Here is a 13,252-nt window from a genome sequence, read left to right as displayed (position 1 = left end):
TTTATATTTTTTATTTTACAACGATGGTTTTAATTCGGTCTCAGTGGGATGGATTTTAATTGGTTGTGAATTGAGTATCAAGCAGTGAGCTTTTGGGAATTTTAGGGGCAGTGGCCACGGACTCGGTGTTGGCCTATTGCGCTTTCCTGGGCATTCCATACATGAGTATTTTTGTGCCAGCTTGTCTGAACATATGTTGTGCAATGAGGTGGTAGGCTATCTGTGCTTGAGCAAACCTTTTAATATCCATAATAGCCTCTGTTCTATACAGAGGCTTGTAAATTGTATCACATTCTTATGCTGTGTCCTGCTATTTGGTTAGCTCTACACCGCTCACTGAGCGTAGCCCTGATATTGAATGGTTGTTTGAATATGAGGTCTGGGGTATTTCCACCTTGATACACCATAGCGTTTGACGAAAACCCTGCCAAGCTAGTATGTATGTATGTATGTATGTATAGCACATTTATAAAGCGCTACTGTCACCCATCGGGCATCCTGGCGCTGTGATCTAACTGATCCTGCAGCAAAAACAATACTGTATCGGCAAGCTAAGTCGTCATAGTACCTAAACCCCTTATTACTTAGTGGTTGTCTTCATTACACCGAGTCCTACCTTTCCTGACGGCAGTTCCATCCTCCAATATTAATAATATGACCGTATATTTTATGTAGTCTGTTCTGTGGCCGACAGACTATGTGCGGCACGTGGTCCTACTCAGTGACGTAGCAAGGAGGGGAGGGCGGTCCACAACCCGGCGGCACGAGTTTTGCCCCCCTCCACGAGTTTTGCCCCCACCCAGCCCCTTACCTGCGGTCGACGCGGTGCGGGGGCCGCAGGAAACCCCGACCCCGCCCCCCATCTTAGACAGCAGTGGGCGGCGAGCGCAGGTGCCGCCCCCTGGCGGCGTAAGGCCTAGCTAGCCACTGGTCCTACTGTGGGCAACCAATATTATGTTCCCTCAGGTCCAGGGCCGCAGAGCCTTGCGTGTTGCCCATTCATGGACAGATCGAGTTTCTCTTTTGCTAAATAATGCACCCCAATATGAGAAATTAAAAAAGTGGACTTTGAGGGTCTGAAAGAGCTCTTTCCAGCTGCTTCGTCAGAGTTTGTTTCACCCGTCATTGACGGCTCTCCAAGGCAACAGGCCGTTGTTGAGAGCCTAAATAAAACACATTGCTTTTATTGATGTAATTCTAACAATAACCTTTGTGTTCAGAGAGGCTCTGCCAACGACAAACCGGCTTTACAAGGAGCCCGTTAGCCAGCACGCCCAGCCTCTGAGCGATAGAGGCGGGAGCCGCGTCAGATTTGTTTACCGATGGAGGGAACAGCGTCACTGTTCCGAAACCAGTGTCATCCTCTCTATGCCTTGGGCTGAGGCCTTCTCAGGGCATAGCGTGACTGAAAGCTCGGTGTCTGTCCGCGCTGGTGTCTGTTCCCTTCTGGACTTCAATACCTTCTGTCTGTATTTACTCCCTTCAGGACCCGGTCAGTGCCATACGGTGATTGAACACTAGGTGTCGCCCCTGTCCAGTCACAGTAGGCCTCGACTGAGAGGGGGGCAAACACGGGCGCACCAGAGACTTACAATATTTGTTGACCACAGCCGAAGGCAGAGGTTGATACTTGTTGCATGTTGTTAATTGTGGTAAATACCAGTGCATGTTGGTCTAGGACTTCAGCTCATTATATGTTGTATGTTGTGAGTGTGTCACAGCTGCACCTTGAGAAAATCAGCCAGGGCCATACTGCGACTGGACATTGGGTGTCAGTGTTGCATCAGTGTTGGTCTGTCCTCTCTAAGACCTTGGCCAGTGCAAGAACGTGACTGATCACTTTGTATCAGTGCTGCATTGGTGGACTGCTGTCACTGCTCGAGGGCCTTAGTTGGTGCCATACCGTGATCGAACGCTGGATGTCGCTGTTGCACTAGACTGTCTGTTTTCTCCAGCTGATGATCTTGCAAAGACACTCTTAGTCACAGATTGTTTTTTTCACATCTTTTATTGAACGTCTGGAGAGAATAAGTTACAGTGCGGCTTTGTAGGACCTACACATACAAATAATATATACATACATACATATATAGATAAAGTTTTTTTTTAGTTACAGTGTATTTACAGGTGGTAGGGTGGGGACGTGCAGCGTAGGAAGAGGCATGTTTGGAGTGGGGGAGCTCCTCGTGAAACCTCAACAGACCCGTGTTTTACCAAAAGACCCCTACAGGACCCCTAAGCTGTGATAGGCCAACCTGGGGCCATGAACTCATGGGCGACTCCTCGCCCGACCTCCGGTCTTCTCTATAGACCAGGGTGGGACCATCAGCCCTGTATTTCAGTCAGTGACCTGCAAGGCAGCCTCCCCCAGAATCGCTGGATGCGCCTTGTAATTCTCAGGTTCCTTGCTTAGTCTGCCTGTTGGAGACCCAGAGCCCCTGGTGGGCACTCACTCCTGTGTACAGCAGTAGCCGATAGATGTCCGCCAGGGACCAGTGGCTGTCATTATTGATCAGGAAATGTTATCTCATTGGAGGGTTCCTACTTCTATTTAGGTTCAAGGATAGCTACAATGTCCCTCCCCTGCCCAAACTGCTAAGTGGGAAAACCAGTAGATTAGGTTTGTTTGTGCCTCTGAAAGGCTGGCGGGGCCCATGCTAGCTTTAGCTTTGTGGCTTCCTGTTCCCCAAACCCACTGGCCTTTTAAAGGCATCGGCCTGACATCTGACTGTCATTGCCCTAGTCCCAGGGGAACAAGTCCTAAAAAAAGAAGTGGGGGGACGCTGACGTCACGACAGGAAGTGACGTCATGAAAGGTGGCTTGCACCATCAGACTCATTGCCTCCCCTCGCTCACCCCTTAGATGCGATTGCATCAGAGAAGCCAGCGTGTGAGCAGCGTTCTGAATGAACTCCGATCTCGCCCCAGAGAGGCCAAAGAGTGAATGTGTGGCTCCATTTGCTCCAGTTATCGAGCTCCCGGTAAAATAAGTGGGGGAACGCCGTCCACCCGCGTGGTACCCCGACTCGAGCCCTGCCCAGTCCCACTGATCTTTCATACTGACGGGCCTGAAGCATGGCTGTCTACTTTTCATTCTGCTGACATGTATCTGCTTGTGTGTGACATTCTGACACCTGACTCACTCTACCCCCCTCATTTCCATCATTTTAAAGGTAGTGTTTAAAAAAAAAAAAAAAAATCCTGACATTTTTTGCTTCACACTGTACTTATATGGGAAGTGAGGCTGGGTAGGGGTGGTGGGGATAAAAAAATACATTGGTCTGTGTGTATTTTTTATGTGCACTTGGGATGAGGCGTGGTTGAGAGGCCTACGTGTATATAATGCAAAATCAGCTGCGGGACACCTATGCCTCTGACCAATCACACTTCAGTTTAAGGTAGCCATGAGGGGGAGTGCTGTAAAGAAGGAAGTCACTAACTGTCTTAACATTTCTAGTGATCGGCCACGAGCTCTTACTGTTCTGCAAAGAAAGCATTTCTTTCTGCTGTTTCCTCTGCGCGTGCGCGAATGAGATTTTAAAAACATTAGCATGACTGCGCAGAATCAGACGGGGGGGGGGGGGGCATGGCAGTTGTGTTGCACGTGCGTTACGGCGGTAATGGCGGGAAAACAGGAAGCCCTGATTGCCCGCTGCTGAGGGCTATGCGGAACTGGCTACATGTGCAGGAGCGGTCTCCAGGTGTTCTTGCCCTGCACGTGCCGTGTTTCATGTGCTAGTAGTCTGAGGAATACGTGTGGTGGGACTCGGCGTGACATTCAGGGTTGCCAACTAGAGTTGAGAAAACGCTAAGTGGGAAATGACTGGTATGCTGGAGTTTGGCGGTGCACCGTCCCTAAGGCTAGTCAGTCTCTCAGTCCCTCTTGCCTGGGTCTGTTGCCCCCCCCCCTTAACAAATCACTCTCTTCTGCTTTCAGCTTCGTGGGCGAGGTCTACTGCGGCGGCAGGTGGTGGGTTCGGTACTGGGCCCAGTCCCGATGCTGAGGTCGGGGGATAGAGAACTCCTTCGAGGGATCAAATTCCTGTGTTGAGGAAGAAGAAAAAAGGAGGAAATTGTGAGTGAAGTGAAATGTCTCAACTAAGGCTCCCCTTGGTTGTTTCTACCCTCAACCATATACAGGGCTATTTTCTCCTGTACTCTGTTTCATCCAATATAATCCGTGTTTCCACTCGCCACATACATTAATAATATAATAGCACCTTCAGGACAACACCCTCTCCTTCCTGTGCAAAGTGTCATTAAAGGTAATCACTGTTCCTTCCCGCCACTTACAGGGTAACGCCAACGCTTTCCTCCTGTGTGTCTCATCCAATTAACTTGTTTCGACCACATACAGGGTTACTCTGGCCCCTCCTGTGTGTTGTTTCACCCTATGTATTCTGTGTTTGTACTAACTAACAAGTACAGATGTACACTCTCCCCTCCGGGGTATTTCGTCCAACATATTATGAGGCTTTTTTAGAAAAAAGTTGGAAAATTATGGGTGGAGATTTCCTCCTAGATGTAATTTTCCATTTTTTGGAATTCGGCTTCCAGGTTTGCTACTGCTAACGTCAGGTAACTTCTGCAGTCTGATCCCATCCCTGCTGTGCAGAGTTCTTGATAGTTGAGATGTCTGCATGGGGGAATATGATGCCCTGTGCAAACATACACTCTGGCTTTGCTTTTCTTCCAAAGAGGCCTAACATCTTTACTCATCAGCATCTGCAGGGCTGCATTCCTTTCCTTCCTAATGATGCAAAGTTTCATAAATTCCTCCTGACTTATCCACCCACCAGCACATACTGTGCCTTACACCCAACCGTGTCGCAGTCCAGTTAGATCTGTGCAACAGTTCTAGTCACCAACACAAGCTAGGCTAACACTGTTGATGCTCCTGTTTCGAGGTCTGGTCCACTCTACCTAACCCTTCTATCCACAAGCATATACTAGGCTATACATCCCCACCTAACTGTGCCATTATTATTGCAACGCAACCCCCTTCCCACCAACAATTATTAGCTTTTTCCACTTTCTTTCCAACCAACCTATGTGTCTATTCACAACTCATACTTAGCTAGACTCGCCCGTCGAACTTTGTCTGAGTTTGGTCTGGATGGCCCCCCTTTTTACCACAAGACAAACTTATACTCATCCTTTATGTATCGTTATTTGTTCAAAGCTACCTGTGCTTTCTACCCACCATCACATACTTGGTATGTTGTATTTTTGTGCAATTTTCCCCTCCTCACGTCTGTCCACACCACACCCGTTCCTAAATATGTCATTGTTTTGTCCAAGCGGCCCGCCTTTGCACTCCTCAACACATACGGACTGTCCCTCCATCCGGAATGTGTCATAAACAGGTCCATACTACCCAAACATTATACCCATTAAATCACATTGGGTTGTGGTGTCCCCCATTATTATGCTATCAGGGGTTGGTCCAAACTGTCCAAATTTTCTGCCCACAAACTTATGCTTGACTAAAGTCTCGCTCCTCTCTGTAATGATTCGTAGACGTTTTTCCGCCCACCTTCCCCCAACCCATAACATATTCAGGTCAACCACCCCTCATATGTAAAGTGCTTTGCCGTGCTTCGACTCATCCTCTTGCGCATGCAAACCCTCCACACGCCTGATGGGCAGGTAGGGTAGTCCTTTTTTTTTTTTTTACCTGTGAAGCTTCCCCTGAATACAAGGGGCCACCAGGACAGAGTTCCAGAAACTCTCAGACTTACCTTCATGGGTAGCGTGTCGACAAACCGAGGAGGGGATGAGGGAGAACTTCGGCCGGAGTCGCATCCTATGGAGGAAAAAGAGGAGAATCAGGGAATGTGGCAGCAGGAACCCACGTTGCTGCCGGAATGTGCTCATGATCAGCACTGATGATAGGCAATGCTCTAGGACCACCCTGCCAGGGAGGTCCTTTTTAGGGGCAACATCTCTCAGTTGTATCAAAATGACTTCTTCTGTCACCACTGGAGTCATTCATCATGTTCAGCATGTTTCCCACCCCCAAACTCTACGCATTAAATTCAGAAGAGGCCCTGCCCGCTAGTTGTGGGGTTCTGTGCGGCTTCTTTCACCTCCACTCCAGCCAGTGTCTTTGGTACTTCCCTCCTCTGTGGGCTGGGCTCTGCACTGTGCATTAACAAGGATGATCCAGTCGGAAATGGTTTCAAATAGTTCATCATGGTCTACCTCTTTAAACTGAAGAGGAAAACAAATCTCCACACTAAACACTAACAAAAAAGAAACTGTTTATGAATCTTTTTGGCTAAGTATGGTCTGCTAGAGATGTCCTTAAGGATAATATTTACTCAAATAACACAGTTTTTCATTTCAAATAATGCGGATACATAAAGTACAAATTGTACAAGAGACAGACAGTTGTGTGCCGCTTTAGGTACAATGACTGTCACCTGCAGATTAAGCTGCTTATCAAAGCAACAAAGAAGTTCATGTATGGACATTATGTATGTACACCCAGTGTCACATACTTGGGCCTGTCTTAAGTTGTACGTTTATTGCAGTTGGGGGCGTCATGTTTCTCCCTACTCCCTATGCTCCCTTCTCACAGGCTAAGAATCCTATAGGTTCCACCGACTCTAGTCTGTCTGTCCTCTCTCCCATCCTCAGGCGCAGAGTGCAGTACTGTCCCCTGGGGCCCTGGCCCCCGTCCTCCTGTGTCTGAGTTTGAACTTGTCACGATCATGGAGTGCGGATGTGTGACGTGTCCCCACCTACTCACTCCTCCCCTGGGTGCAGAGCTCTGAGGTACCCCACTTAAGTGTGCAGAGATGTTTGGTGCCCCCACCCCTCCCTTGGGGTCAGTGTTCTTTGGTGTACCGGATGTTAGAATTCCATCTCTAGGTGTGGAGCTCTGGGGTACTCTTCACCCATAAATGTAAATCAGTCCAGCTTCCAATGGTATCACCTCTGAGCGCTGAGAAGGGAGGTGTTCTTCAAGTGCTCCCGCCCTCCCCTGCCTCTGGGTCCATGGCTCTGTCGGTGAAACACTCTACAGTGATGGTTTGTGTATTTATTTATGTGTAGCAGTGGTCAAGGAAGATACCTAAGGGAGCTAATGTCACATCTGTCCCTGACCAATGGCCATTGGTAAAATATGCAAAGGACACACCCCTTCCCGTCTTACCTTGGTTAGCATCATCCTGGGCGAAGACCCGGTTCTCCACGCCATAGGACTGCCTTAGTAGACGGGGCTGAGTCTGGGCACTTGGCCCACAGCTCTTGGGAGTGTCAGACACGCAGCGGGTCAGCAGGCACATCTCGGGAAGCATGTACATGATCAGGAAGACCCAGCCATTGGCCACGAGGGCAATGGCCAAGGTTGGGTCGTCCCAGTTGTGTCCGTGGCCCAGACTCTGGTTGCCCGTGAGCAGCATGACGATCCACACGACCCAGATGGCGATGGAGAAGAACATGGTGACGTAAATGTGGGTACCATGCCGTTTCCAGGAGGAGTTGCAGCCACAGAGCGTGCACAAGGAGAGGAGGAAGGCGAGGGCCATGAGTGCCATCACATAGATGAGGACCATCACAAAGTCCTTGTTGTAGTCATCCTTTGTGGCGTCATCTGCTGTGTAGACACACGGTTTGTCGCCTTTGACGATCACCAGCACCACATAGAGAATTGCGATGACGCACTGGACCAACCACAAGATGATAACGGTGAGAAACATCCACCACCCAGAGATGCCCAGGCCCCCGCGGACCAGCCGCACCAGCTTACAGGCGTGCACCAGCAGGCAGGCAAAACAGAGGGCGAAGAGGACCCCGAAGAGGAAGAAGCGAGTGGGGCAGGTCTGCCTAGTCAGCCGGACGATGAAGGCGAAGGTAAGGCCGAAGATGCCAAGGGTGCCCAACAGGAAGAGGAGCTGGATGGGGATGAGGGCACGCTTGGCGCAGTCCGTTACACGCGGGGTCATGCCGATGAGGGCCAGCATGAGGATGAGGGTGACCACAATTCCGGCCGCGGCCAGCGTCTCCAGGACGATGCCCCATGCTGCCTGCTCATCGCACAGGTACTGGAAGATTGGGTAATAGGAATCTGGGCAGACCATGGCTGCGGTGTGCGCGCCCCAGACCAGGAGAAAGATCCGTGGATGGCACTATGGAAAGAAGAGAAGTCATGACATTTAGAGAACATCTTTCACAAACTCATGCATGGGTATATTTTATTTCTCCTGTTATGACTTCGAGTATCGCCTAAGATTATTAATTCATGCCGACCTAAACATCAGATTAGAACATTGATGCCACGCACATCTCGGAAAGACCCGGAGTAACCCTCTGCACCCCAGGCCCGGCTCCAGGAACTTTTATTTGGGTGGGCCAAGGATACATTTGGGTGGGCCACTGCGGGCCCGAGTTGTCGCTTATGTCTAGCCAGGCCTGCTTCTGGGCCCTCCCTTATCTCTCCTTGGTCGTACTGGGCCCAGGAAAACGCACTCTTTTCCAAATTTCTTTCTAAATGTTATCACTCTCAAAAGGTGTTCTTTTTCCATGTAATGTCCCTTTGATGGGAAGAGGAAGTTTCTAAGTTGAGAGTATCAGGCAAGTGACACTACTCGGGCTCCCTCTGTGCGAGCCTTCATGGAGAATCCCTCTTCATTACTACCTCCACCTCACCCGTGACTCTGCAGCTCACTCCCTTACAGGCTTGATAATCCAATGTTCTACCATCTCTCTCCTGTGCACCTTATCTCACAGCTGATCTTGGTTCCCAGCCCCATACCAGCCACCATCCGGTTCCACTTTCATTATTCTTGTTAAAAAACATTAGTAAAATCACCTTCAAACTTGAAACATTGAATATAGCAGTAAATGTAATTAGCATGCACTTTAAAGTATGCTCCACAGTTGTCCTAATAACCCAGCTGTTAAATAAATAAACTAAAACAGAAAGGCCATGACAGGGACGGCTTTAGTGCTGGTGCGAAAGTCTTTTTTGGCACCCCACCAATGACCTCTTTAATCATAGATGTCTTTACTACCACCCTCCAACAGTGTCGTTCGTCTCTACGTAGCCCCTGCCCTCATGACCTCCTCCTCAGATTCCCTCACTACCACCTTCCACTAGTGCCCGTCATCTCTCCATAGCTCGACCCCCACCCCATGACCTCCTCCTCAGATTCCCTCACTACCACCTCCCACTAGTGCCCGTCATCTCTCCATAGCTCGACCCCCACCCCATGAACAACTCCTCTGATTCCCTCACTGCCACCCTCCACCAGTGCCCCTCATCTCTCCGTTGCCCCTCCCTCATATGCATTTCATCTGTTGCAAAGCGCTACTCATATCAGTGTAGGGTGTCACAGTACTTTACATCACGCACGCATTATACAGAGACAATGAATCAGTCTACGGGGAATGCCAGACAAGCAAATGAGGATTACAAGGTGTAGGAATCACGTCATCCATACAGGTTCGCAATATATTTTACGAGGATTTAGTCCGGAGAAGCACAAACTCAGGATATAAAGAGTACTCCAGTGGTTGGGGGTTGGCTTTACTGATATAAATGTATATCTGCCCAAACAAACCCTTTTTAACAACTTTAGAATAATGAAAGACTGGGGAAGTTCTAACTATATCACAACACAAGAAAGCGAAGTTTGTATGCATCTCCTTAATGATAGTTCATATGTCACTGTCCTATGTTAGGAACATTTTATATCGTTGTACATCGGTGGCAGATTCACTGCCAGGGCCAAGGCTCATGTGTGGGTGGGCCAAGCTCATGTTTGGGTGGGGCCAACCCCCTAGAACCGGGCCTGCTGCACCCTAACCCCAACACCCCTTCTAGATTCCTGCCCCCCAAAACCTGGAATGACCTAGACAAGGCAACTGATCGAATTATGAGGGGTGCCGAAAACCCTAAATATTTCTGGAAAATGTTTTCTCTAGGTATGTTCTTCTTTTGCCCAAAAAGGGGTGGCGTCCTCCAGGGGCGTCCTGGGCAGTAGTATGCACCCTGCCTCACCGGGGTAGAGCTGAAGGTCACTGGTTAAACCCATTCCACTTGGCACCGTCTCACAAGTATTGTTGAACAGGTTAGCCATTTCACACCCTCTTTCCAGAGATTCGGAACAAAATGTAAGGAATGGGCTACGGGCGAGTATACCGTTCTCCCCCTCACACCCAGATATTAGTCGGGTGGTCCGCCCTGGTGAACCGGAAATGCATCCCCCATTACAATAAGCCTTAGCTTCCATCGTATATGGCAGAGGGAATGTTGGGCCATACAGATCAACACTGACGCGTTTCGATTTCAAATGAATTGCAGGGACCCATCTTTCGCCCAATTTAAAAAAAAAAAAATCACAGTGTGCAGCGCCGGGTTCTACACTGGACACGGTGCACAAGAGGAACTTCTCCTGGCTGCCCACCGGCCCCCCACGCCCGGAACCACCTTCCAGGGAATATCAAACTCTGGGACTGCACTTCTAAGAAGCTCGCTATCCTAGCGAAGATCAGGCCACAATCCTGCCGTTCACTACAGCGCCCTGACGCGGTGTGAGGGCGCTAGTATTTCACTTCACTGGCAATGATCTCAACGCGTCTTCACCCCGGGGCCCCTGACCCAGGACCCATGGGCTGGTGTATCCCGAGGAGAGCACGATTACAAGCCCGCTTCCGACTTACCTTCTAGGCGCTTGGTGCTTCAAGGCACGTCCTGACGACAGGTGCGTCGTTCGTGGGATACGACGGAGGCTCTCGTGCAGATCTCGCTACCTCGTCGTCCTTGGGAGGTGTTATAAATGCCGAGGAGCGGGAGGGAGGGGGAGAGCGCTCCGGGGACACACCTGGACCAGTCTGGCAGCTACTCACTGCCTATAAAGTGCCAGAGAGGGATACTCTGACGTAAGGGAGGCGCCCATCATAACAGAGCGCAAACCGCAAGTCTTTCAACACCGCACGTGCTTCAGGCCGGGACAGAGGTGCCTCGGCGGAGTTGTCTCTGGGTTTCAGGGCAGGATGAGCCAGGGCCCAGGAATGCGGGGCCCAGGCTGGCCTGTGCGTTGCACTGGTACTGGAATAGCAGGCGGTGCTGGAGGGCAAAGATGAAGTTCAGAAATTTATTCTTTGATTTAGTCAGTAGAAACCATAACAATTTACAATTTTTTTTATTAAAAAAACAAGCAAACAATAAAAACACTGCTGTCCACACAAGGAGATACAAATATATATTGATAAAAGAAGCCATGTTTACATTCTTGTTACAAATGACTAAAAACCTAAGGTCCTACATGATGAACGTGTGTGGTTGGAAGACACATTAAAGCGCGGAGTGCTGATGTCCCCGAGGGGCTTTGAGTGGGGTCTAAGAGTCAGTCAGAGTGGGCCTATACAGAATGCGCACTGGGAGCGAGAGTGGGGGAAGCTTGCAGTGGGTCCCGCTTTCCTTCACATTGGATTGAATTTGACCTGGGAGAGCCATGGCACGCCAGGCCCTGTTTCAGGGTCTACCCGTATAATCGTCTGTTATCAGTTTTTGAGAAAAGGAGGCAGACTGCGAATCAGCAGGACGGGGGCGGAGTAGGTCACCGAGCTCCTTAACATATTTACCGCACCTCCATTGGGTTCTTAAATCGGTGCGGGGGAAGCACAGCGACGAGGCCTCCAGCCAAGAGCGAACTTCCTTCATTAGATAAACTGGTTTCAAAAGAGACCTTCTGTGGGCATCAAGCGTAGAACAGCAGCACAGAAGGTGTATCCCTGATTCTTTCTTATAGTTGCCGAGTCTGCAGGCCCCCGCCTTGCCAGCATGGGCCCCTGGTAGGCCTAGCAGGCGCAGGAAGAAGATGTCACTCCAGGCCCGTCTATTTATGGCTTCTGAGAAGAATGGTTGCGGCTTCCCTGGTAGATAGGAATTGTTCGGAGGAGACAGAATGCTGGAGGGCTTTCAGGAGCGAGTGTCCAGCAAGTACGAGGTTAATTGCAGCGGCCTATTGATAGCCCTTTTCCAGGCTGTATAAGGGCTAGAATCTGATTTTAACACTGATCCTTCAATGTGTGAAAACTCACACCCTCACTCATCATACGGCAAATTAAAAAGATCTCCGCTAAAGAGACCCTTTGGGGGACCCGTTGGGCATTGCAGCGCTGGCTCATCGAGGAGCATCGCCCAATGATGATGCATGACATCCCGTGGGATGTGTGAGGGAAACAAGATACATTACTTGTGACTGTCTCATGTTGAGAAAAAAGTTCCCAGCAACATCCTTTTCTATCTTCTCTTTATAGACACCATTGGTGTCTCATTAGGAACAGTAACCCTATTCTTGGATTAATATTATTGCGTGGAGCATGGGTACTGGACCTTTTTAGCTCCTAGTCCCCCCTCTTCCTTGTTTGACAGTTGGAATACTGTTCTGTAGGCCATGTACCGAGCGTGTACTGGGCTGAGGGCGCGGTCCTCAAGAGAAGCCTGTTGCCCGTAATGTAGTGCCGGAAGGAGAGAGGCCTTCATGAACTTCAGGATAGGTGCAGCCGAGGCGATGTTTATGTTCTTATTGAGACAGGTGAGACCGTATATGATGGCTTTGGCTTTCTGGTTCAAGGCGACTAAGTGGGCCGTAGGTTTGGAGATCTCGCTGAATCATACTCCCAGGTAATTATACTTCGTTGTTGTGTTTATGATCGCGGACCCTCTGCGCCATGTTTGGATTTTGTTTTTGTTTTTATGCTGGTCAAAAAATCAGGGCTTTTGTCTTGTCTTGGTTGAATGTAAGGAAATTTGTTTCATTATATTCCTGGAGTTTGCTTAATGCTCCCTGGATCACAACTTTGGTATGGTCTATTATGACGATTTCATCAGCATATACTGTAGGATGTGTAGGTTTGAATAGTCTAGTTGGGGAGGTCTTAATCACTAGAGAGTAACTTTTCCTATGAATAAGTGCTAGCCCATTCGGCAGCGTAGAGTATAGGTGAAGCAACAGTACTTGACAAAACGCCCATCTTCATCAATGAGTAAAGATTGGATGCAGGGGAAATCCTCCAATTTGGAGAGTAGCCCTCACACACCCGTTAAGGTGTAATGCTTCATCATTGGGCGTTATGCTTCTCGTAGGGGTGGTGCTACAGTCCCCCACGGGCCCCGCGAGAGGGCTCTTTGGCGGAGATATTTTCAGAGTAACACCACAGTGGTGAGTGCGGGTGTGTGGGGAGTGTGCGAGTGAATTAAAAATAACGTAATGGTACCCTAGGTAGTGTTTATTCT

At 49.4% G+C, this 13,252-nt stretch overlaps 1 protein-coding gene across 1 annotated transcript; it reads right to left on the bottom strand.

Moving 5' to 3' along the window:
* Nucleotides 1–1,989: 1,989 nt before the first annotated feature.
* On the bottom strand, nt 1,990–10,799 carry LOC146833316 (retinoic acid-induced protein 3-like). The gene is made up of 4 exons (XM_085601035.1): nt 10,672–10,799; nt 7,160–8,135; nt 5,742–5,806; nt 1,990–4,042 (listed from the first exon to the last, which is right to left on the bottom strand). Exons 2-4 carry the CDS (start codon nt 8,085–8,087, stop codon nt 3,953–3,955), a joined length of 1,083 nt encoding a protein of 360 aa, XP_085457161.1. The 5' UTR covers nt 8,088–8,135; nt 10,672–10,799; the 3' UTR covers nt 1,990–3,952.
* Between the last annotated feature and the right edge of the window lie 2,453 nt (nt 10,800–13,252).

Source organism: Triturus cristatus, chromosome 4_2, assembly GCF_964204655.1.
Source record: "Triturus cristatus chromosome 4_2, aTriCri1.1, whole genome shotgun sequence".
Lineage (NCBI taxonomy): Eukaryota > Metazoa > Chordata > Amphibia > Caudata > Salamandridae > Triturus > Triturus cristatus.
This window is presented reverse-complemented; position numbering and strand designations above follow the sequence as displayed.

What these genes read in the sequence shown, in the direction of transcription:
- LOC146833316 (XM_085601035.1), bottom strand. Translation starts at nt 8,087, where the DNA reads ATGGTCTGCCCAGATTCCTATTACCCAATCTTCCAGTACCTGTGCGAT. An exon ending in CCAGGATGATGCTAACCAAG is followed by an intron (nt 5,807 to 7,159) that starts GTAAGACGGGAA and finishes TTTCCTCCATAG; the next exon opens with GATGCGACTCCGGCCGAAGT. An exon ending in TCGACACGCTACCCATGAAG is followed by an intron (nt 4,043 to 5,741) that starts GTAAGTCTGAGA and finishes TCCTCAACACAG; the next exon opens with GAATTTGATCCCTCGAAGGA.